Raw genomic sequence first — 26,860 nt, 5'->3', positions numbered from 1 at the left:
TTTACTGGTTTCTCTACATAGCACTGAGTTAACAAGGACAACTCTGTTGCTAAATCAGTTTTCTGTATGTGTGTGTGTTCTGATTCTGGGTTTAATATGTTATTTGTTTGGTTTAACTATTGGTACACAAATATTATTGAATTTCATATATGCATAAATACATACATACACACATGCACAAAAACACAAATATATATACACACACACACACACACACACACACATTTTTTTATTGAATATATACATATAATTGATCTTATACCCAATAACATCTCTAAACTATAAATTATATTTTGGAGATGACTTTGTGCTTTCTAAATAGATAATTACATCATCTTTGATAATTGTAATTTTGCATCTTTCCAATTCTTATGATTTATTTGTCTTCTTTTATTGAAATAGCTGGGACTCAAAGTACCAGCTTAAATTAAAGTGATAGCATGCTTCTAATACTTCAACAGTAAATAAAATTATTTGATCTAAAATTTGCTACTCTCCATCAGGCTTTAAAAGTTCATTTTGATTCCAAATGTGCTAAAGTGTTTTTCTCTATAATCATGAATTGTCTCAGCAAGTGCTTTTAAGGTAAGTACATAATTGATTTTGCTTTTACTCTGTTGAGTATGGTGATACACATAACAAATGATAGAATATTATATTATAGCTTCCATTCTTGTGACAAAGAAATTTTTTAAAAATTCACTGTATTTATATTAATACTATTTGTATTTGATTAATAGTTTGCCCTGTGTTTTTGTGTAAGTTTAACTGTAACTTTCTTTCATTATCCTTCTATGGATGCAGTATTACAGTTGAACTAGCAGAATGAAAAGAGTTGGAAAATATTTTTCTTCTTTTCCCTACTCTAGAAGATGTTCTGTGTTCTATATGAATACAATTGTAATTATCTACAATAAATTATTTAGCATAACCATAAAGCATTAGAATGTTGGAGTTTTATTGGGATAAAGCTTTAGTTTACCAATTTTTAATTCAATTAACTTACTACTATAAATGTATTCAGGCGAAGATAAGTTATATTGGATAAGTTCTATTTTTCTGGTCAATAATTTATTCCACATAGATTTATTTTTATTAGCATCATCTCTTCATAGCGTTTCCTTATCTTTTAAATCTCTGCTTTATATAAAAGGATATCTCTTTTTTGATACTAATATTTTCTAATTATAGCTTCTTAGTTAACATTGCTTAAATTTCATTTAAGACTTTTTCCAAAGAACCATTTTCTGGCTTTGCTATTTTAGTGAAACTTTGTTTTTGGTATTTTTATTCATTCCTAGCATTGTCTTTATTTTCCTCTTTCAGCATTCGATAGATATTTTTTCAGACATTTTTTACTAACTTCTTAAGTAGATTATTATTAGCTCATTAACATTTCTGTCTTTGTTATTTGGTGATTCTGAGTATTTCAAGCAGCAACTCTACAATGAGATTTCAAAAGCAAGACATCCATGAGGGGGAGGCCTCTGACTAACAGTGGGGAGATAGCTAGGAGGCATGCAGAGAAGTCCAGCTGATTCGGGACAGGCATTGAGATAGGAGGAATGGAAGAAAGGGAAGGAGGAGACAAAGGAAGGGTGGAAGCTTCTGAGACTTGGTGCAGTCCAAGCAAAGCTAGGTGAGGCCATCAAGGTCTAGAGTCAGAGGAACTTGGCACCTCCCGGGGCTAGCCCACCTTCCTTGGGTTAGAAGTAGCCTGTGGAAAGCCGAGTCTCATCGGCTCGGTTTCAGGGTGCAGCAACCTGGGTTCTAGGTTAATTATACTCCCTGTAATTGAGGGGTGAGAGGCACTTTCTCATGCTAATATACACAATTATGGTATTTTATATGATGTTCCTGAGGTCTGTAGCATCCCTGAACATTTCAATGTTTTTTTTTTTTTCTTTCAGTCCTAAATTCCATTAAATTTCTTTATTTTATCTATGGGCTACTTAGATATCTGTTTTCTAATAGTAAATAAATCATTTCTTAAATCATATTCAGTAATCAACACAGATGACTGACTTTGTTTTTAAAAAACAGTATCCTTTTGAAACTACATAGTTTAAACCAGAAGACCAGAGCCTGAATCTCAATCTTTTCACCACAGTCTCTGAAGACTGAGAATGACGAGAAATAAAATTACTGGTAGTCCATACCTGCAAACCCAGTGAAGAGACTTAATCTACTTGGAGTGTGACTTGTACCTAGAAGGGAAATAAATGCCCAAGAGCAGCAGAACATTTTCTGGACACCACCTGGGAGCAGTGAGTGGGAAGTGGATAGAAGGTGAAACACAGGAGGGAGAACTATCTGCAAGAGAAGTGATATCACCATCACCATGCATGGAGAAAGACAGAATCGGGCCTGAGGCCCAGAGGATGAGATAGCACCTGCTGCAAGGAGCAGGGAGGGGGCTTAGGGAGTGCAGGAAGCTCTTCTGCAGGCTCCTTGATATTGGACCTCCAGCCTGCAGAGCTGCAAAGTAGATGTCCGTCACTTAAGCTACCCAATCTCTGGCATTTTGTAATGACAACCCAAGCAAATTGATGGACTACTTTATCATGACAGAAAAAGGAATGCAGCAACTGTAAGAAGCTATTAAAAGCAGAAAACAAAATGAGAAAATCTTTCAGCTTCTGAAAATACTTCTCGTAAAACCAACACATGACAGAGAAAAATAATAACACACTCCAACATGAATTAAATTAAATCAAGGAAATGAAGATGTTTAGCACCCAGTATTTCCAATAAGATAAGCCAGCACTCTTTAGAGAAACACTTGATTCCGGACCTGAAGCAAGAAATACAGATGAGTCCAGAATATCCTTGTGCCTAAAACAACTGAGCACTCAATGATTAATCGGTAAATATAACAAAAACAGTTTCAACTTAAAAGGGCTTCGGATGGCTATATTTGGAACAATTTGAGAATCCAAAAGAAAGCCCATTTCTTACTCCATTCAAGCAGCTATATCAAACTACCCCAAACTGGGTAGTTTATAAAACAATAGGACATTACTTCTCACAATTGCAGAGATTGAGAAGTCCAGGATCAAGGAAGGTTTCACATCTGGTGAATGTCTGCTGTCTGCCTCATAGATGGTAGCTTTTTCCCGTGTCGCCGGCACTTTGGGGGGTTCATAAGGATACTAATCCCAGTCTTAAGGACGTTTCTCTCTTGAACTAATCACCTCCCAAAAGCCTCACCCCAGAACCATCCCTCAAGTGGTAGGATTTCAGCCTGTGAACTTTGGAGGCACAAATATTAGACCACAGAAGATAATTGTTCATTAATAACAAATTGAAAAGATTCATACTACCTAAGTCTATAACATTACTCAACAGAAAAAGATAAAAATAATGAAAAATGATTTTAAGAAGGCAGGAGAACGCTTGTTACTAAATGCAACATGTTAGCAGAACTAGAAATTTTGCAAGTACCAATTATGATGATGTTAATTACTTCACATAAAGATCACCAATGAGTGCCAAAATCATTGGATACTGTTTTTGAAGGACAGGGTAACATTCAGGGTTATCCTACAAATCATTCACTAATTTCAAATTGAGTACAGTATTATATTTGAGAAAGCTGAAGCTCACATCTTAACCAAGTGTCCACATTCGGCCTCACTAACAGGAATCATTGTATTTCTCTGGATATGAAGCAGGAAGGCATCTTTGTAATCCATTCATTATTCTCCATAAAATTTAACCTCAGTGTAATCTAGTTTGTCCATCAAAAACTCTCACCCAGGATGGTTTTTCCTGAAGGAGATATTTAGCAAACTCTTGGTGAAGAGGTCCTCCGGCATCCCAAAGGTAGAAGCCCAGAGTACTGCCAGCTGTCCTATGTTCATGGGGAAGCACCCAAAACATGTCAGTGGAGCAGAGTTTGGAGATCTCTGCCCTAGGCTTAACTTTCCTGTCTATAGGAAACACAAGACATAGAGGAAGAAAAGATACTGTCACAGAGGTCACCGCCTATGGAGCCAAAGTGACTCCATAGGTGTCCACAGCCATCAGTTCTTGCAATTCCTGTAGGAAGAATCTCAATCGTGATACAGAGTAGTGAGCAGGAGTGTATGATAGAGAGGGAAAGTATAGATCCAGCCTAGGTATTCTTCAGCAGATGAATAGATAAATTAAAAAAATGGTATACATACACAGTGGATTATTCCTCAGCAACATGAATTGCTGACCTTCTCACCATCAGTGCCAGAGTCCTGCTTCCAAAATTTCAGTTATATTCTTGCAGAATTAGACGACATTCTTTTCTTTTTTATAGAGAGAGATAGATAGAACTTTTTAAATATTTATTTTTTAGCTTTCTGTGGATACAACATCTTTATTTTACTTTTTTATATGTGGTGGTGAGGATCAAACCCAGCGCCCCGCACATGCCTGGTGAGCGCACTACCGCTGGAGCCACATCCCCAGCCCAAGACAATATTCCTGATTAAAAAAAAAAAATGCTTTCCCACTGTACTGTATAGATATATAATGACTAATGTGTTTTTATTTAGTTGGTAAGGTTAAAAGCTTAGGATGCTTTACAAAAAATATAATTTTAGTTTTGATAACAACATTGAAGGTGCACTTAGGTATGGCTTTATATCTGTAGTTGAAGTTTTCTCTTCTAGAAGAAGAATATTTCTCAAGTGTGAGTCCGTTAAAAAGATCGATTACTCAAATATGTCAGTGAGCCAGAGTCCAACACGAACATTTGTCCAAATTCAAAAACAAATGTCAATGTCTATGGATCGATTATGTAAGAATCTTCCGCTCACCTGACCTTTTACAGAAAAGTTCTAGACATTTATGGGAGAGGAAAGAATTCCCCAGAAGATCTGATAAAGGTCAAAGGATAAACTTGAGTGCTATTTGAAATTTTGTTTCGGGTGATTACATATGACCAGAATTCAAAATCATTTGTGAGAAAAGTTCAAGTGGCTCTCGTCTGGAAGCAGACAAGTGTCCTTGGAGTTGCCCAGAATACCTGTTTTACTTTGGCTCCCCACCCCACTGCTCTGTCCCTATCTGGTCACCTCCAAGAGTAAAACAGATGGGAGAAGGAGGGGCCTCCACTCGCCCCTTCTTCCCTGCCTCTAGTGCTGGCCACCAGGTCAAATAAAGGGACAGGCTGGATGGAAACCAGGATGAATGACATGTAGGGACATGAGGAGACCAGGCTGCTGACCCGGAGGAGAGGCAGTGTAGGACCAGTACAGGAAAGTGACCAGGACTATCAGATAGCCTTATAAAAGTCACAGTGCCATAACAATGACAACAACAGCTGGCCCTGAGCAGCAGGAAAATGATGAGCTTCTATGAGCAGATTATTAGAGAATAGAAACAATTTGTGGGGGTCCTTGTGAAATCAGTGAGTATCAGATTAAATAATAAGGATACAATAAACAGGACATTATGAATTCTCCTGATCAATGAATAAGATTACAGTATTATAAGGGACAACAATTAAGTGTCATATCTTTGAAATATGTTATTAGCTACCTGAAATTTTTTCCCAGAACAAGATTTTCTAGGGACCCAGGGAAAAAAATGAAAACATTTGTTTTATCAGAAAAAAACAAGCATTGAAAATGTAAAATGATGCAAGTATCTTAAAGCATATGTTGGGGATATTTTTAAGCTTATAAAATAATTTAGGTTTTTACATAAGAAAGTTAAAGCCTTCAACAGAAGGCTTTCTTCTATTTTAAAATTAATTTTGACTGTAGGTTCGGATCACTCTTTTGTTGCTTTTAGAATCCTGCTTTCTATAGCCACATCACAGGAATATATGCTAATGATAGGTCTTCTTACATTTCTATTGTATATGGAAAAAAGTATTCCTCGATACTTGTACACATATTATGGGTTTACTACTTCTTACCCTTTATACTCCCCTGAGGATTTTAGAATTTCATTCTTTACTTATTTACTATTTTTTACAAATTAGTTGTATCTTCTTTCCAAAACTTGGTATGAATGAAGAAAGCGATACCCTGTCTCAGATTGATAATCAGATAATATATTAAAAACAAAAATTAAAAATATAATTTATTTTAAAAATAATAATATGATGCTGCTGAACATTTAGTGTTTGTGTGTGATTTGTATAATATCACACTTCTCTTAAAGTGAGGACCCATCTTCTCCTGACAATGGCTTGGACACACAATATGGCACTATGGGCTATGATACTTCATCTATGAAAACTATTATACTGATCCTTGATATATAAATGGGAATAAATTTTTTGAAATTAGTTTAGTGATACATTTCAAATGTCACAAAAATATGCATAGTCTTAGATACATTTCCTCATTCATTCATAAATTTATTCAGGAGACCTAATTTAAAGAATTATATAGGAAGGAAACAGGTTCTTTTCAAGGTCAACTATAGTAATGAATAACAGAAACATGTATTTATATTCATATAAATGTGGCACCTTTTAATTTTTGAAATAGTGTGAAAAGTCTTCAATGAAAAGTTTACTTTCTACTTTCCTCTTTCCAAATCCCCCACACAGGCCAATTCTAACATCTTTTTTTTTTTTTTTTTAAAGAGAGAGTGAGAGAGGGGAGAGAGAGAGAGAGAGAGAGAGAGAGAGAGAGAGAATTTTTATTTTTTAGTTCTCGGCAGACACAACATCTTTGTTGGTATGTGGTGCTGAGGATCGAACCCGGGCCGCACGCATGCCAGGCGAGCGCGCTACCGCTTGAGCCACATCCCCAGCCCCAATTCTAACATCTTAACAGAGAACATGGTACATAGTCTGTCTGAATGTTGTAAAGAAAAATTTACAGATGCTCTATGCAGTATACTAAATTGTATGTATTTTGTTATATATTTTTAACTTACTGAACTTACACAGTACCTTAGATTATCCTTTGCATAGTTTTCAATAATATGGAACATTCCACATGGAAGTAAAAATTTCCTAGAAATACCCGTGATCCCAGAAAACAATTTGTGGATATCATTTATAGATGACATTCACTTGACATTGAGTTTCCCCAGAATCCTCAAAACACTGTTCTACTCCTTCTTATTTAATTCAATTCCCTCTTATATTTCTTAGATTATTTTGTGAACTAGAAAGACATTACCATAAATGGTATTTTTTTGAGATTTTGTATGTATTAAAGTGCTTTGTTCTATATTTTATTGGATATTAGATGCAAACAGAATTCTAAGATGTAAATCATTTTCCTTCAGAGTTTTGAAAATTTAGTTCCATTGTTTTACAGTTTCTGTAACTTCCAGTCTTCCTCTATAGAAGGTCAAGCATAATCACTGGCTGGCTCCATAAGAGGAAGAAAGGGATCAGTGGTTGAAAATTTCTTGAACACATTTTCAACCAATGTTTTCAATCCTACCTTAGTCCTGCTGTTTCCTATTCCTGTTACTCTGCAGTTTTGAAGAGAAAGTACAGGGACATGTCTATGCTCAATTTGCTGCATGTAAAGGATTAATGTTCTTTGACTTCTCTTGAAAATGAGGCAATCCCTTTATCAGGATTGTAAGATTAACAATTAACTTTTTGTACTAGATAGAAAGGAAAACCCTAAAATAAATACATGCTTGAAATAATGGTGATATTCTGTGTTTACTAAGGCACTAAATCGAATAAATGGATTAAATGTGTCATTCATTTACCCAATTTATATCTAATGTTACCATAGACCACTTTCGATTCTAGAAATAAATCAATGAATAGAGTAGAAAGAATCAATCTGCTTAAATGCGGGGCTTGATGTGAGAGGAGAACAACAGGATATTTCACCACCAGTTGCCACTGTCTTGGCTCATTTCTCCACCAGCATTTGGAGCTTGAAGATTAAGCAAATGAGAACAATCAAACTTGCTTAGGAGAAGGATCATGTAAATAAAGTCATGGCCCAAAGAAATGCTGGAATGTTCTGGAACTGGTCGTTTGCTTTCTTTGTGTCACAACACATGAATTTACAATATTTGTGTGACAAAAATTTTTTTGTTTATTTGCATTTTTTTCAAATGCCTCTAATTCAAATTTTATGAAGTGAAGCATGCAAAGTCCATTCTTGCAGTGCAAATTATGATTGGTTCTTTCAGGACACTTAATGATTTTTATTACTGAAATAATAATGTGGTTAAAGGTTTTTAAAATTATTTTTTGAAAAATGAAGTTTTCCCATAATCACACATTGCCTCCTTATGTATTCACAGCATAGAAGACATCTCTCTCTCTCTCTCTCTCTCTCTCTCTCTCTATATATATATATATATATATATATATATATATATATATATATATCATTGCTTAGTATCCTAGGATAGAAAAATTATGTTTCTAAGAATAAGCAAATAAATTAATTACAAAACTATAAGATAAATTAATACTTAAAATGTTTATTTAATTTTTGGTGGTATAAAGTAGTGTCTCATGGTGGTCAAAGTAGTGTTGTTTAATTTTAACTCAGCCATTTGCCTTAGGCATGTCACTTTATGACTCTGTTTCCTGCTGTCACAGTTTTTTTTAAATGTATATGATACAGTCTATAATACAATTCTCTAAAGAAAATGAATAAATATGTATATATATACATATATTCATACATACATATGACAGTGGGAGGGAGGCAGGAAGAAGAAGGGGGAGGAAGGAAGATGATAGAGAGAGAAATAATGAATTGGCTTACAAAATTTGGAGACTATGAAGATTTCTGTAGCCATCAAGCTGGATATTTCATAATATTTGATGTTTCAGACTGTGCTAGTCAGCTTTCATTGTTGTGACCAAAATATCCAGTAAGAACAGCATGGAATTTTTTACATGTCTCAGCATTAAAAGAGAATAAAATCATGGCATTGCAGGTAAATATATGGAGTTGGAGAATATCATGCTAAGCGAAGTAAGCCAATCCCCAAAAAACAAAGGCCGAAAGTTTCTCTGATATGTGAATGTGATCCATAATGGGGGTGGGGGCAGCATGGGAGGAATGGAGGAACTTTGGACAGGGCAAAGGGGAGGGAGGGAAAAGAAAGGGGCACAGGTAGGAAAGATGGTGGAATGAGATGGAGATCATTACCCTAAGTACATGTATGAAGACACGAATGGTGTGACTCTACTTTGTGTACAACCAGAAAAATGAAAAATTGTGCTCTCTCTGTGTGCTATGAATTGAAATGCATTCTGCTGTTATGTATAACAAAAATTAAATAAGTGAATTTTTACAAAAAGAACAGCATGGAGGAGGAAAAGTGTATTGGGGGCTTACAGTTTCATTGGTTCAGTCCGTGGTCGGCTTACTCCATTGCTCTGAGCCTGAGGGAAGGAAGAACATCATGGCAGAAGGGTGTGGGGAGGAAAACTGCTCAGGTCCTGTCAGTCAGGTAGCAGAATGATGGATGGAGACTCCAGGAACAAAATATAAACCTTAAAACCCACCCCCAGCACCTAATTCCTCCAGCCATGCCCCACCTACCTACAGTTACCACACACTTGATCCATTAAAATTATTAACTCATGAAATGGATTGATCCACTGACAAGGTTACAGCTCCATAACCTAATCATTTCACCTACGAATATTCCATCCTGAACAGAGAAGCTTTGGGGGAAGACCTCATATCCAAACCATAACACACCTCACCTCTGCACATTCAAAGATTGATGCCCCAGCTCCCGCAGTCGTGACCACGTTCTCAGTCTTCAGTTTAGTTTTTTTTTTTTTTTTTTTTTTTTTAGGTCTCCAATTGATTGGAAAAGACTCACCCACATTAGGGAGGGTAATCTGCTCTACTCAGTCCATCAATGAAATGTTCATCTCATCCACAGCACACACACACACACACTACTCAGACAAATGTTTCCTCAAAAGACTGGGAACCCCATGGTCCAAACACATTGGCTCCTGAAGTTCACCATCACATCCCCTCATAAGATTGATGTGCTGGGTAATGAGATCTGAAGTGCGAGGTACTCACAAGACACCTAGAACCATAAAGCCTCCATGAAATTTACTATAAATACCTACTGATGATATTCAATCTGAAGAAAAACAGATTTTAATAGTTACTTATGCACCTCCCATTACTATTCAGCATTTACTGCAGAAGTATATCTATTATGTAGCTTTTCTTCCTTTCCCTTTTGGCCTGTGTTTCCCTTCTGTACCCTTTCATGTCCAAATGGTGTCCTCCACTCATTGATTGATAAAAGTTTTCAGAAGAGTAATTGTTTTGATATATCACTGCTCTTATTTATTTCCGTAGCTAAGCAATTTCTATTGTAGAGATTTCTAGAAAGACTAAAATCAGAGACTCAATTTTTTTTCTCTTTTCTATGATATTTGAATCATTGCTAAACACAAAGAAAAAAAAAACCCTTGGGCTATAATACTCCATTCCAGAACAGCTGTTTTGAACTTGAACAAGTCAATATTAAAAATGAAAACCAATATGGTGTATCACTGTTAAAAATAATTGTTCCAAAAGCCACCCCACCTGTACCTACCAGGATGAAAAATAAATCAAAGTTTTACTGATTCATAAATGTATAGAAATTATCTAATTAACAACTTTCTGCACTGCTTTAAATATTTAAAATACAGAAGGATTTCTAGTAGTATTTGAGAGAAAAATATTACTCTATTAAAGAAGTATCAAATTCAAAGAGATGTACTCTTAAAATAGAAGGCTCCCTTTCTTTATTATCTGCTTTATCTTTTCCTCATCAATTCATTGAGCATTTGTTGAGCAACTTTTACAGGTTAAACATCCCTAATTTGAAAAATCCAAAGTCTGAAATTCTCCATAACCTGAAACTTTTTGAGAGTACAGTGGAAATTCCACACCATTAAATTTGTTTCATGATAAAATTATTTTTAAAATTATATAAACTTACTTTTAGGCTTTGGATATAAGGTATATATGAAACATAAATTTAATTATCATGCTTTGGCTCAGATTCCATCCCCAAGATAGATAGATAGATAGATAGATAGATAGATAGATAGATAGATAGATAGATATTTTTCCCCTAAAATTTGAAAAAAAAAATCTGGAGTTAAAAACATTTCTGGTCCAAAGCATTTTGAATTTAAAAATACTCAGCCAGTATAATCCAGGAACTATTGCAGAATGAAGGTAAGAATTCTAGCATCTAAAGTGACAGACCTTTTTATGTCCTGTTTTTATTAACTTGGGATTTTGGCAAAAGAAAACAAGTGCAATTGCCCGTTTGGTTTAAGGCCCATATTATCAGAAGTTCTGTTTGTATGGAAATATGTTTCCCAAGGGAAATGTTTTTGAGAATAATAATGGGAAAGTTCTGAATCAATTTCCTCTAAAATATAACAGAATATTTATTTTACTAGGACTTTGTGTCTTTGTCAAACACAACTGTACTCTAATGGTTTTAGTAAATTGGTTTTGAATTCAAAGCTTTGGGAGGAATGGTTGGCAATGAGGACAGGGAAATGTAGAGGGCCTCTTGGTGCAAAGGTGTCTTGTCTGAATGTGGCCCCGGTAACAGGCATGACTCGTACTGTGTGCCCTCAAACACGAATTGTGACCAGAAACACGCAGAGAGGGTGAGACCTGGAGGGCATCACTGGGCAGGTCTTGTGGAGGAAGGTCTGCTGTGGAAGGCATGGAGAATTGTACTAGATGCCCTGGGGTGGGCACTACAATGTGCAGGACTTTGAAGAGAAGTGGACTAACCTAAGAAAACCTATTATTTTAAACAGTTCAAACTAATGTAATCCCTTCTATTCCCATCACGTCATCCAGCAGAAGCAAGTAAAAAAAAAAAAAAAAAAAACATAACTGCTAATGGCAATAAACTTCAGATTGTAATTAAGTAAGTAAACTTAGCTAGAGAACTTTTCCACAGACATGGCTCACAAAGAATGGCTACTTCCTTTTTTTTTTTTTTTTTTTTTTTAGTACTGAGGACTGAATTCAGAGGCACTAGACCACTGAGCCACATCCCCAGCCCTATTTTGATTTTATTTAGAGACAGGGTCTCACTGAGTTACTTAGCGCCTCGCTTTTGCTGAGGCTGGCTTTGAACTCGAGATCCTCTTGCCTCAGCCTCCTGAGCCTCTGGGATTACACGCATGTGCATCACCACACCTGGCCAAGAATGACCACTCCTGATGGAATGTCTGAAAAAAGAAGTTTTAAAGACTTTAATGCACTCCACATGGTTCACAACTTTTCTTGAAAGAAATGTGTCATTCAAGACATCTGATATTTCCTGGATAAATTACCACACAGGGTTTCACCCAATATTCAAGTTTGTATCTATCAGATTTTACTGAATGCAGGATAAGTGATAGTCTTAGCCTTGGACAACTACAGTATTGAGGCTTGTGTGTACCTAGTGCCCAGAAGCGTATCCATCTGTGACAGTGTGACTTTCAGTTTCACCAGGCTGTCGTTTTGCTCTAAGGGTTTACTTGTACCAAATTTCCTTTTGTAGATTTTGTTCCCTGCGTTCTGTCAATATGAACTCGGAATGTTTAAGTCCATATCACATACAGGCTTCTGAATGAACCTCTTACAAATGACAGTATTATGTGTCAAAACTGCATAATCATTTGTGACACATTCATAGTGTTCTCAGCAAACTAAATCTCTTTGCTAAAATGTGTATATCAGTAAGAGGAATCAAGGTATGAGAGATGTCCATGAATTCAGATCAACACCTACTGTGACTATCTCAGAAAATTAAAGTATAATTAGATACCAGAGTCCTGATCATACAATACCTTTTTAGTCAAAGATGATATTATTTAACCATATCAGTAAATAAAATCTCCAGTGTATCATCTCTGACTTCTGACTAGGCCAATCCTCCGACTCCCAGGCCCATCTGGTATGTAGCTTCAGTAAAGTGGAAAGGTGCCCTTAGGATTTTGAGGAATACCACGTCCCTCCCTGAAGGCAGTTCTCTGAGGGCAGGACATTTCTACCACACTCTTGAATTACTAGATCCTAACACATTGGGTACTCTACAATATTTGAAGTCTTAAAGAGAGAATTCATAATTTAAGAAAACATTTTTTAAGATTTTTTTTCATTTTTAACACAAAATAAAAACATTTTTCTGCCTTCAGCATTTTTCTTCAGCTTAAACTAAAAACAGTGTGTTCTTCGGATTTTCAAAGTATTCCTCACGTCAACATTTCCTAACATCTACAGTAGTACAAGAGGGCCAGGAAGGGCTTTTTTGTTTCACCATCAGTACTCAAAGTGCCGGCCTTTCGTAGTCTTGATTTCCTACTGACCCGCAGTCTCACTGTCTCATTGGCTACCCTCCGTCACAGGCCTGCCTTTGTACCTCACTATATGAAGGCAGTTCAGCTTTCACAGCTGAATGTCTCTGTGCTTGCATAGATCTCTCTACCTTACCTATCAGACCTAACAAACCACTTTCCCTCTGGCTTGTTTGTGTATCCACCTGTGGCCACCCTGCATCCCGAAGACCTCAGTACTTGATACCAAACCACCCTAGGGAGTCCTCACTGCTTGATCGCAGTACCAAACACATGGAAGATGTTGGAGAAGTAGTTGTTGAATAAATGACTGAATAAGACCATGGATGAATGAGAATGCACCTCGTTATTTTCCATGCTGATGTTTGGGGTGGTTTTCTTACGTCTCTGTTGCTGCATTTTGTCTATGTACATAGAAAGGCACTCATGTGGAGAAAATCCCCTTTCTAAGACCTGATCAGTAATACAATATTACTGGATGTGAAAAAAAAATATAGCCAAAGGTTTATGTCTTCTCTTGCATAAGCAAAATAAAGAAGACTACTTTTATAATCACAAGTTAAATTTAACATCTTACTTATTTGAGTATTTTGTTTCCAATTTGGAAGCAGCATTTTAAAAGGGGATAACTATAGACATTTTGAAAGTGAGGAAAAAATGATGCATTTGGTACCTTCAATTTATATCATACTGCATTCATTTAGAGAGGGAGAATTTTTAATATTTATTTTTTAGTTCTCGGCGGACACAACATCTTTGTTGGTATGTGGTGCTGAGGATCGAACCTGGGCCGCACGCATGCCAGGCGAGCGCGCTACTGCTTGAGCCACATCCCCAGCCCCATACTGCATTCATTTAGGATTGGGAAGAAAAGAAACCAATTTAATAACATTTTATTGTACTATGTGAAAAGACTTAAATACAAAGTATCAGACAAAATGTACCACGGAGAGATCGCTCAAGGAGAGCCCACTGTGGGTGATTCATTAACATCAGAACAGGCATCTGAAACAAGGAATTGTACCTTAGGTTCTTTCCAGTTCAAGACATTCATAGTCTTTGTCCAAAAAAATTCTCAAAGATTAGCCTATGAATCAACACATAACCTATGCATGGAGGATTGTATATGAATCTGGCTTGGGAAAAAAAATAATACCAGGAGAGTGTATTTGGCACCCCAAACTGCAGGAATTGCACTTGCTATAAGACAGTACCTTTACACTCAGAATAGCCTACAATTAAGTGGAGGGTAAACACAGGGAAGTGGAAGCATTCTGAAAAGATTATGTATAATGTTACTAAAATCTCAGAATCTGGATAGTCTGGCCAATGTAGAATATACTAAATGAAATGTGAATGGAAAGAGAGACATATTTATTGAGTACTTACTACATGTTGTGTCCCACTTTTACTTATTACATGTAAGAATCAATTCATCTTTTAGATAAGCTGTTAACACCAGTTTGCAAACAAACTCATAAGCAAACAATCTCAGATGGCCTGTGTAATTACTGAGAAGCCAAACACTAGATACTGTTAAGATAAAAAACTTAGACCTGGATCTCTTGGATCCTGGAATGGTAAGAAAATGTGGGAGGCATATTTTCAGAAAAGTACATGAAAATGTGGAACTTGGCATACATTTGGAAGAGGACTAGGGTGTTTGAAATGAATTTTCCTTCTGAGATAATTGCCGATTCACAGGCATTTGCAAGGTATACAGGTAAATCCATGTGTCCCTTCCCCTGTTTTCCCCAGTGATGACACCTTGCAACTCCAGCACACACCACAGCTCAACATGGACAAGGCAGTCCAAAGGCAGAGGGTTTCCTCCGCCACAAAGGGTCACATCGGCCACTCCTACACTTGCTTCCTTGGTAACCGCAAATCTATCTCCGTTTCTAAATTTGTTGCTTCAAAAATTGTTCCGTAAATAAAATCACAGACTATGCAGTGTTTGGGACTAACAATCCCCACTCAGTGTACTTCTCTGGAGGCTCTTCGAGATGGTTCACGAATGGGGAGTTCGCTCTGTTCTATTGCTGAAGAATATTCAACTACGGTTTGTTTGATTTTTCACTCATTGAAGGTCTTAAGTGTTGTTTCCAGGTTTGGGAATTTACAAATTAAATCCATATACAGATTCACCTACAGTTTCATGTGAATCTAAGTTTCTTTCCTAAGAACGTAAATGCCCAGGTGTTCTCTGCTTCATCACAGGATAGTTGTTATGCTGGAAACGGCCAAACTCTTCTCCACTGCGCTCTCATCAGTTCACACTCCCCTAACAATAGATGAGTGGCCCGTGGCTTTGCTTCTTCACTGGTGTGCAGTGCTGTGGCTATTTTATTCTAATTTTAGCCACTCTGTAGTTACATCTCATGGTAGTTCTGTCTGAATTTTCTCGATGACACATTTTCACGTGCTGATTTGCTAGAGTCACATTCCTTTTGCTCTCCGGGTGTCCTCAAGAACGTTCCATCAGGCACTGCGTGTTCAGTTGGCCGTCCTTTTACACTTGAACACTGGCATGCTGCTTCTGTCTTGACCTCCAGGGTTTCTGGTGGGACATGCGATGCCTGCTGACTGCTCGCCCCTGCAGTGGGGCAAGGCTTGGCCATGATGAGGTCGAGACGTTTCCCCTAGCTTCCCTTGAGCTTCACTACCATGTGGCTTGATGATGGGTGTCTTTGAATTTATGCTCCTTGGAGTCTGCTGAGCTTCTGGGCTGTAATTTTGACCCTTTCCCTAAATTTCACTCATCTTTTCAGTACTCTCCCGCCCAGTGCTACTTCTCTGATAATGACCGCGGATATATAAACAGATTTTTTGTTATATATTCCCCATGTCCCTGAGGATGCATTTTTTTTTGTAGCCAACTTCCTTCTGTTGTTCAAACAGGATCATTTCTACTAGTCTGCCTTCAAGTTCATTGATTCTCTTTTGTCTCCTCCATTCTTAATTTTAACATTTTCAGTGTGCTCTTTGCACCTAAGTTTTCCACTGTTTCTTTGATTATGTCTTCCATGTATTTGCTGCAACTTTCAATTTCTTTACTAAAAGGCTTACTGTTGTTTTTTTTTTTTTTTTAAGAAATGTATTTAACTCCCAGTTGCTTACTGAGTGTTGTCTAAAATTCTTGCCAAATAATTAAACATTGTTGCCATTTCAGGGGTGGCATCTGTTGATTGATTGCTTTGAGATAGGATGAGTAACATTCAATTTGTAACATTCAATGAGTAACATTCATTGTATTCTGCATATGTAGGGTATTATGTCACAAAACTGGACCCTATAGAAAGGTCCTACTGATAAACCCTGGAAGATGAGGGTTGACTTGCCACTTGGCCTCCCTGAGGCCCAACTCAGAGTCTCCTTTCACTGCTGGACCTCATCCAGACAGATCTGCATGGGGTTTCCTCGGACACCACCGGAGCTTGGGGGCCTCATTACTGCCAACGAGCAATGACAGTCTATTTTAGTTACCTGTTTTGTGGCCATGACCAAATAACCTGACAAGAACAACATCGAGGAGGAAAGGTTTACTTTGGCTCGTGGTTTCAAAGGTTCATCCCATGGTTAGCTGACTCCAAAGCTCTGGGTCTGAGGCAGAACATCATGGCAGGAGGGTGACAGAAGAGAGTCCTCGTGACAGCAGGACGCAGAGAGAGCTCCTCTACCCAAGGACAAAATAGAGACCCCAAAGGCACACTCCCAGTGACCTACTTCCTCTAGACACACCCTACCTACATACAGTTACCAACCAATTAATCTATTTCAGTGGATTAATCCACTCCACAAATTAGGTTAAGTATCTCACAATCTCATCACATCACCTCTGGAAATTCTAGCTTGTCTCCCACATGAGATTTTGGAGGACACCTCATCTAAACCATAACAATCCTCCCAAGGAGGATTGGGGAACTTCCTACCACCTGACCAGGATGAAATGATGTCCTCCCCTCTCAGCATCTTCTAGCAGGAGTGGAGGTGGGGCTCTTTTTTTTTTCCCCCCCGTGAGTTTGGTTGGATTCAAGCATTACTGTCCTCGAACTTTTGTCTTGATCTTCCTGGTCCTTTGACAAAAGCAAACCGACTTAGGTTACATTTTCATTATGGCTTTTGTTTCTTCATCTGTCTCTACCTATTGGTGTTCCCAGACGGTTAGCATCTTTGAGGTCTATATACAGCCCAAGGAAAACCCCAGGGGCACACCAGACTGCCAGTTGTTTCCCAGGTTGCCTAGGTGGAAAGCCTCTGCTCTTTTACTGAGTCTTTAATGTTTGCTTTGTGAATAATAGAGTTTTTAGATATACTTAGTGAAAATGTAAATTGATATAATGTTTCTAATGGAGCACATGGCAGTGTGTATAAAAGATTTCAAAAATAAACATCCTCTTGACCAATATTTTTTTATTTCAAAAATAAACATTCTACTTCAAGGAATTTAAGCCATTTTTAAATGTATGTATTTGCATGAGGCTCCTTATTACAGTGTTGATTATATATCTAAAAGCAAGAACCCATGTTTTAAAAATGGTTTATATTTTAATAAATTTGATATAATTACACAATTTTAAGAACCCATATACATTTATATATAGTATATCTATTTATACATATATAAGCAAATAGATTAATATGTATATTTTTTTTCTTTTTTACTTCTCTATACTTTCCAATTATTTGTATAATAAACATGCTTAGATATGGAAATGTTTAAAATAAAACAATTGGATATAATCATCCTAAAATAATCACATCATTTTTCAAAAGATTTATTATAATTAACTTCTTTGCGCTAAAGTTGTTAACTTTTAAAAAAATATTGCAAATTTCATTTACATTTGATCCTCTTTAATGCATACTCTTGAAGTTTTATGTGTTTAGGAGAAAATATTAGCAAAACACAGATCTGGCAGATCACTGTTAAACAAAATACACAAAGAACTCTTAAAGCCCAATCATAAGAAAATAAACAAGCTTACTTAAGAGTTGACAAAAGATATGAACACAAAACCCACCACGATGACAAGATAACAAACAGGCATAGGAACAAACATCAGTATCCCACATGACTAGGAAACTTTAGACTATAACCACAACAACATACCCCTGCAAAATCACTAGAATTTCCAAAATCCAAGCATCAAATTCTGGTGATCATGTGGAGCAAATGCAAAGTGCTTCAGCCACTTCGGAAGACAGTTTGTCAGTCTCTTACAAAACTGAACCTATAATTACCATATGATTCAGCAACAGACATCCTTGGTATTAATCCAAAGGAGTTGAAACTTATTTCCACTTGAAAACTTGCAGAAAAAAAAATTATAGGAGCTTTATGTATAATAGAAAAAATAGGAAAGCAATAGAGATTATTTTTCAAAAGGTGAAGAAATAAACAAAATGTAGTATATCTAGACAATGTGATATTATTCACCACTAAAGAGAAATCAACTATCAAGCCACCAAAAAAGGATGTCAATGAACCTTAAATACATATTGCTCTGTTGAAGAAGTCCATCGGAAAATACAACACACTGTATGATTCTAACCGCACGATATTTTGGAAAAGGCAAGTATGGAGACAAAGAAAAGATCAGTGGTCATCAAGGTTTCAGGGGAGGGAGGGATAAGGTGTGGATCATACAGGAGTTTTAGGATAGATGCTTGGGATTAGACATTTGCCAAAACCTACAGAATGTACAACACATAGTGAAACCTAATGCAAACCCTGGACTCAGTTGATAATGCGTCGACGTTGGTTCATTGATTTTACTGAGCACCATAATCCTGAGAGATGTTGTACAGAGAGGGGTGAATATATAAACTCTATTTCCTGCCAAATTTTGCAGTGAAACTAAAACTGCTCTTTAAAAACATTACACACACGCGCATGTATGCACCCACGCCTCTGGTTTTGAGGAGAGCTACAGGAAGCAGTCTGACAGGTCTCCCTCCTCTGTTTCTGGTATTAGCTGCATGTCCAGCAGTGCTTTATCAAAGGTGCTCTTGAGAGCGCAGAGCCCAGGGAAAGTGGCAGCTCTCCTGAGGATTGGGTGCCTCTTAGAAACAAAAGGCACAAGAGCCATCCTTCTCTCCTTTGATTGAAAAGCGGTTGTTTTCAATAGTCACCTTCTCATCTGGATCTGTTGGTGCATATTTCCGGTCCCAACACCTGCGAGGCGTCTTGAGGAGGAGGGGTGAAGGACACCCCAGCAGCAGGGAGAGGCAGTGCAGGCAAGACCTGAAGCCCCCACTTTCCAGAACAGCTGGGCTGAGTACCAAAGTACAAGAACTCTTCTCCACCAAGTTTTCCCCAGGCACATTTTTGTTTTTAAAGCCCCTATGTAATGACTGTGACTATTATCACTCCCATCTCTGTAAACTCAGACACAGAGGGGCTTAAGGAATTCAACAAAATAATCAGAAGATGATTCTGCTGCTTCTGATTCCCAAATCTATGCATTTCCCAATGCACTTGGTTCATCTGACATAAAATACACTCCAGCATGAGCTCTGTCTTTGAAGAATTTTTCAGGAAACGAAATGCCTCATACAAATCACCTTCCTCCAAGACTATATTTTCACCAACTTCTTTTCCATTTCCTAACTTGTTCCTATACATTTGTATCCAAAGCATTTGTCCAGAATCACCGTTATAAAATAAATAATTTGCTATTTTCTATTTTTAACACAACGCAGTTTTCAATGAAATATAAATAATTCAACCCCTCCTCCTATGTCCAAGAACAATAATTCCTGCTTTGTATCTAAGACAGGAAAAACACTCTGAGTTTACAAATTCATGAAAATTTATCTGTTGCAGTTGCTAGTCAGAACGGAAAATAAATCAATTAGCTACAACTAATGTGAATTTATCCTATGTCTCAGTGTTGTTAGCTGTTAATAGCGTTGGTAATGTCACCAGAATCGACATGCCACATATTTTGTATGTCATTGTTTCTGAAAATAAGATAACATTATGTTCCATCAGATGATTGAACTTTCAATAGATATTTACTCACAATAAGACTTGCTTTGTCTATTGGATTGCTCAGATAGCTCACATCTAGTTAGGAGTATCATTCCAAAGAATCTTACATAAAGTATATAAGCTTATTACTATACAAGCAGCACTCACCCTCATTAAGTAACCTCACTTGTGCAATTTAAAATGGTATATAATTTAGTAATTTTCAAGTGTGATTTAATAGTGTTACACCCTTTATCTAATACCTTACCTCTGCTCTTAGCTCACAGATGACTCTATCCTTGCTGTTTTGAGGTGTAGATTTTTCCTTTATATCTCCTGAAATTCCTCCTGTTTCACTTTCATGTTGACTGTGAAGAATGTCAGGCTGAAAAAGAAAGTTCGAACTATAATCACAACACGCTACAAAAGCTAGCTGGTTCCAGACTAATGCCCATTAATCTTTCCGATTTTTTAAAATCTTTTTTTTTATTTTCCATGTGGATTCTGACAGGCCTTGTTGTTGCTATTATAACTATTATAGTTGGACCATTTATTACGATGCTTGTAGTTGGAAAATACTGATTTGTTACAAAAAAAAAATCAGCAAGTCTCCATAAATCTCATCCTTCAATTGAAAAGGGGACAAAACTCAGTTACCTCTGCGTATTCCTAACAATGGGTCAGTTGACTTCCAAATTAATAAATTAATTCTGATCTTTTAGTCCAGAATATTAATACCTCAGTGCTTTTTATAATCAGTCTTATATCTATTTAACATAAAGTATAAATATTAAATTCATTGTAGCGGAGGCAAACTTGGAGAAAAAATATATAAATGGTGCTTGGGTTGGTAAAATGTATATAAAACATCTAAAAATACCTGAAAAATACCAATAAAACCTAGGAACAGGTATAAAAACCTAGGAATTTGAATACTATTAACATAAATGGTGATATTTCTCCACACCTGTTCTTATAATTAGAAGTTTTTAGCAGAAATATGAAATTTGATAAATATATAAAATATGTAGCTATACATACATGCTGTTCTATTTTATTAATGTATTTCTTCCTTATATCATATAGGTAAATGTTTCATCATGAATTATATATAACTTGTATATAATCTCATGATAAATTAGAATACACAAGACAATATAATACAGCCTATTCAAAAATTTAAAAACAGGATTATTCATGACATTGTTAATGCTGATAATATTACCAGTATGTTCTAGTCTCCAGGAACTGAACTTGAAACATTGTCTTAGTTCATGCTGGTAGTGACCCAAGTGTTAGGCACTGCTATTATTATCCCTACTCTACAGAAAAATGAACCATATATTTTCTTTTTTATTATTGGGGATTGAACTCAGGGTCATTCGATCACTGAGCCACATCCCCAACCCGATTTTGTATTTCACTTAGAGACAGGGTCTCACTGAGTTGCTTAGTGCCTCACTTTGGCTGAGGCTGGCTTTGAACTCCAGATCCTCCAGCTTCAGACTCCCAAGCCTCTGGGGTTATAGGCATGCACCAACATGCCTGGCATGAACCATATTTTAAAGAAGCATAAGCATCTTTGTAATCTACAAAGTTACTAACTAGAAGGAGAAAACTTTAAGAGGCTTTTTACTGAATTCATTACCTGCATCTGAATTCAACACTGCATTTGTAGTTATAAAGATAAAATCCAGTAAAATAATTTTCTGAAAAGCAATAAGCTGATATATAGTAGAGGAAGCATAGTCGAAGAGGCCAGAGTCCCAATCCAAAGGCAATGGACAGGGACAGGAGCTGATTTCCCAAACACAGCTGAAATGGTTCAGTTGGCGCCATGAAGAGAGCTCAGGAGAGTTGAGAGTCAGAGCAAGAGATACTGCAGAATTTATGACCATTGGTCTCTGCGTGTTCAACCCACTACCATGTGAGTTAAGTAGTGTGACATTAATCCAAGGTAAAATAAAAGGAAAGTCACTTTGACAGAGGAAATGGCGAGCTGCAAGAGTTAAACTGTTTTTTTGAGTTGGGTTCACCAAAAGAAAATTCAGCTTCCTCTGGACATGTGATGGCCCTGGCTTACTTTCAGAAGGCTTAGCTTTTAATCCACAAGAAACTATGTCAATCAATAAATCTTCTCATTGTCTAAAAGAGTCAGAATGTAAATTTCCCTAAACAACAGCAAAGGAAATCCACATCAGACACTTTAAAATTTCTATTTTCACTCATCAATGTCAATGTCAAAATCAAAGCTCTCTGAACATTCAAAGACCCCAGGAGCAAGAAGAAAGGGAAAAAATGGCTAACACCAAGATTAAGAAACAGAATGCCAGGTGGTAGGGGAGACACTAACAAGAGGACACAAACTACGGAATAAAATAATACACTGATTTTAAAAGTAACTAGTATCTTCAGGAAAAGGCAAGAGTATACTGCATTAATTTCTTTACTTTTTTTTTTTTTTTTGGTACTTGGGATTGAACTCAGAGGAAATTAACTACTGAGCCATACTTGCATTGTCTATTGGCCTTTTTATTTAATTTACTTATTTATTTGCTTATTTACTTATTTACTTATTTTCAGACAGGGCCTTGCTAAGTTGCTCAGGGTCTTGGTAAATTGCTGAGACTGGGCTTGAATTTGTGACCCTCCTTCTTCACATCCTCCTGAGTTGCTGGGATTACAGGCATGTGTCACTGTGCCCAGTTAGTACATTGCATTCATAAATTTCATAAGTTTATGACAGAATAAATACAAGTTTTAAAGATAATAAAAGATCGTCCCCTAAGAAATTCCACAATGTATCTTTAGACAAATTTCCCGGATGGGCTGGAATACAGAATAGAATTTTGGAGTGTCCCAAGGTTCATCCTTGCCCCTGTGAACGTCACACATTTGCTCCTTAGGTCAGCTCACATATACTGGTGGCATTGTGCACTAATCAAAATGCTGACCGTCTCCAAATGTCTATTTGAAGCCTGTTTTTCCTACTGAACTTGAGATATATTTCCAGGTTCCAATTTCTCATCTTTGTAGACATCTCAAACTCAACACCTTGGAAAGCCAAAGTCAGAACTTCTCCCTCAAACCTGTTGGTCCATCAGTCTTAACCAACTCAGCAGATATCAATCCCATCTTCCCCGTGGACCAGGTCAACAATACTGGATACATTAATTCAATCCTCTCATGTGCCATCCAAATTAAAAGCAAATCAATTTGGTTCATCAGCTGAGCCTTTACAACAATTATAAATCCAGTTACCTCTCTCCAAATCCACCACTGCTATTCTGATTAAAAGTTGCCAGGATCCCTCACTTAGCATGGGAGTAGCCTCCATCCTTCTGTTTCTACGTGTGGCCCCATGCTCTCTTTCTCAAAACAGCAGCCAAAGAAAGCTCTAGAAAGTAATTCAGATCCTGTAATTTCTCTCTGCTCAGATCCCGTTAGCAAGTTCCCAACCAGCAAAAGACGCACTTTAAAGTTATTTTATCCCTCCCCCCTCATCTCCTGCTCAGCCACCCTGTCCGTCTCAGTGCTCCTTTCAAGCACAGAAGAGCAAAATAACTAAATATAAGAAATGACGCAGTGTGCATCTGAAGCTACTAAAGTAATATATAGCAGAGAAAACTGATAAATTAATGAAACAGCTACTTTCTACTTGAAAAACTGAGTTAAATTGATTATTTTGCAGTTTTGAGTTTCAACTGGAACTCACTTTAATTTTGCCACTTACCACTTTGACTTTAGGTTTAGATTAATGGAGTTGTAACAATCTATTTAGAAACTGAAATTTGAAAGCAGTGGGCTTGTGGATGCTAGAGACGATTAATTTAGAAACATTATGAATGTCATCCACAAATGACATGTCACATTAGTTAAATTGCAACTGACAGAAATAGCAGGTACCAAATAAAGTGAGTGAGTCAGCATCAGAAAGCATTTTCCAAGTTCATGTCCTTTTATTTAATATTTATTTAGTATATTCTCTTGTAAGGTCTTTCTTCTCCAAGGTTGCACTGAAGTATATTTCCAAAATTACTCTTTAAAAACCCACTTTTCACACTGCAGTGTTTACAGAAAGTTAAACCAGGCAATGTGCCACGTCTGTGACTTCAGAAATATCTGCCATGATTTGTTTCTGGAAAATTATCAACATTATATGTAAATGTGTATTGTGAATCAAGACAAGCATGGGTTGAAAAATAATCTCAAGATGATGTCTAAAAAATGAAAATATTGTATATCATATCAATAAAAATTTTTCTACTTATCCAAATATGGTAGGAAGAGAAAAATTCATAACAAAAGGGCCCAAAAATATAATCTAACCCATCCATTTATTTTCATTTTGCCTGTCATTTTATCTGTCAGGATGGTCTGCAAGGATTACATAACTAAGGCAGATTGCAAAATTCTGTTCTTTGTGAAATAACGTGTGGAATGTTTATGTCGATATCATTAACAATACAGCACAATACAGCACCATTCAATCTCCCCTGACCACTAAACTCGCCATTTCTCCCATTGCTCTAGTAAAAAATCCTGCAGCTTCCCTTCTTGCAGAAGAAGCCATGCATAGCCAAGATTTCCAAATACTTACGATAAAATCTACCACTGTGCATGCATCTACCGGAGTCTTTCCTTCTTTTCTCTTGTTAAGGAATTTAAATAATTCCTAGAATTGAAGGCTCATTATTCCACTTGCCCTCAGGATTTGATATCTTTCCTAAGGTTTCTTAGACATATTTAACTCCTCAATACTTCTCATTTAGGTTGGGGACAAGTGACTGAGGGAGGTCCAGGGGAGAAGATCCTCCTTATTTCCAGGCTTGGCACTTTGGCTCCCCCTCTTCCTTCTGTCTGCCAATGCCCTTGGAGCTCTGCAGACACCTTCTCCCCACCTTTCCCTCTCCCTCGGTTCTCCACTCACTTCAGCCTTCCCCTGGCCTTCCTACACCCACATCTCACCCTCTCTTACTTGTATCCTTGACAGAAGTACACATGGTTTTGAAAATATCCTGTCTCAGACTCAGGTTTTTTTTTAAAAAAAAGCTAATCCTTCTCCCTTCCTTCTAGATTTCTGTGCAATTCCTCCTTTTCCGTCTGTCCTGCCTGGTGTCATTCCGCCAAGCCTCATGTGCTTTATTGGATAACCCACCCTGTGTCACCCCATCTCCTCCTTTGGCTTCAGCCACCATCGCTCTGTCACTGTTCAAGCCTCTCTTTATGGTCCTAAATCAAAGATGATAAAGTCATAGATTTTCCCCCTACGTTTTTCTTCCTGCTTGTTTGTCTCCTAATGAACGGCCACCTGGTTGACAATGTCAGGAATCTGTTAACTTCTCCTTCTCGGTCAGGTCCCCTGCACACCGACACATCCACAACATTTAACTAATCACCAAGTTTTGCCATTTTTTCATCCTGTGTATTTCTCAACTCTCCCTATTTCTCCTCCCCCAATGAGCATAGGAAACCACCTACTTCTCTCTGGATGACCAAGACAAATTTGACAGTGTCTGTATCATCCTTGCCCCCAAATCTCTTTTCATATTGAAGGTGAGTTGGTTTTTGAAATTGTAATTGAATTAGCCCCGGCCAGTGCTTTTCCAAGACTCTTCTCATTGTCTTTGTTGTGATGCACACGTTTTTAATTTGACCTTTGGGATAACTATTGAATATCCATTAATTCAGAATAAAAAAAACGCAACAAAACAAGATTTATCTGTTTACCAGGTTCTTACAGTATTGCCCTATCCTCATAAAAGGTGAGGGATGTGAGAAGGAATGGCACTCCAATGCCAGGATATCCAACAGCCGGGTTGGGGTTCTAAGTAATTTCAGTTAACGATAAACCCACAAAGACGTCTTCACACACTCAGAGACACCACAGAGCTGCACTTCATGCATTAGATCATGGCTCAGAATATTTCAGCTGAAAATTTTTAAAGTAAATTTTATCTAATTCTTTTCTATAACCTTAAATAATAGCAGGAAAGCCAGCTTTGTATAAATGAAAGCTTGGTTAAATTTTTTAGGTCAAAATAAGGACAATAAGTGAATTATCTCAGGGGTCTGTGCTCTTTTACTCTCATGCAGATCTATCCTTCAAAAAATTCTTTTTTATTATTTTGGTAGTGGTTATCTAATCCAGGGGTGCTCCATCACTAAACTAATCCCCAGCCCATTTTATTTATTTTTATTAGACAGGACCTTGCTAAGCTGCCAAGGCTGACCTTGAACTTGCTATCCTCCAACATCATTCTCTTGAGTAGCTGGATTAGAGGAGTGCAGTACTGAGTCAAGAGTTAGCCTAACATTTACATTCTTAAATTGTGTTTGTCTACTTTTTTGTTTATTGGTCCTGGGGATTGAACACAGGGAACTTAAACACTGAGCCACATCCCAGCCTTTTTATTTTTTATTTTGAGACAGGGTCTCATTAAATGGCTAAGGCTAGCTTTGAACTCATGATCCTTCTGCCCCAACATCATGAGCTGCTGGGATAGAGGCCTACTTCACCATCCCTTAAAGTTTGTCTTAGAAAAGTGCATTTTTTTTAGCTTTTAAAATAAAATTTCTAGTGAATTTGAAATGATGGCACTTTAAAT

At 37.1% G+C, this 26,860-nt stretch overlaps 1 protein-coding gene across 1 annotated transcript in view; it reads right to left on the bottom strand.

Annotated features, from left to right (window-relative positions):
* Positions 1-26,860, bottom strand: part of CCDC102B (coiled-coil domain containing 102B) — a 118,572-nt gene that overhangs the window by 26,262 nt on the left and 65,450 nt on the right. The window contains exon 7 of the mRNA XM_081263279.1: positions 20,521-20,637. Within this exon, the coding sequence (XP_081119405.1) occupies positions 20,521-20,637 (117 nt within the window). The remainder of the gene's footprint in view (positions 1-20,520; positions 20,638-26,860) is intronic.

This window comes from Spermophilus citellus (assembly GCF_964194105.1).
Source record: "Spermophilus citellus genome assembly, chromosome: 12".
Classification (NCBI taxonomy): domain Eukaryota; kingdom Metazoa; phylum Chordata; class Mammalia; order Rodentia; family Sciuridae; genus Spermophilus; species Spermophilus citellus.
Note: the sequence above shows the minus strand (reverse complement) of the source record. Positions and strands in the feature narration are given on the sequence as shown.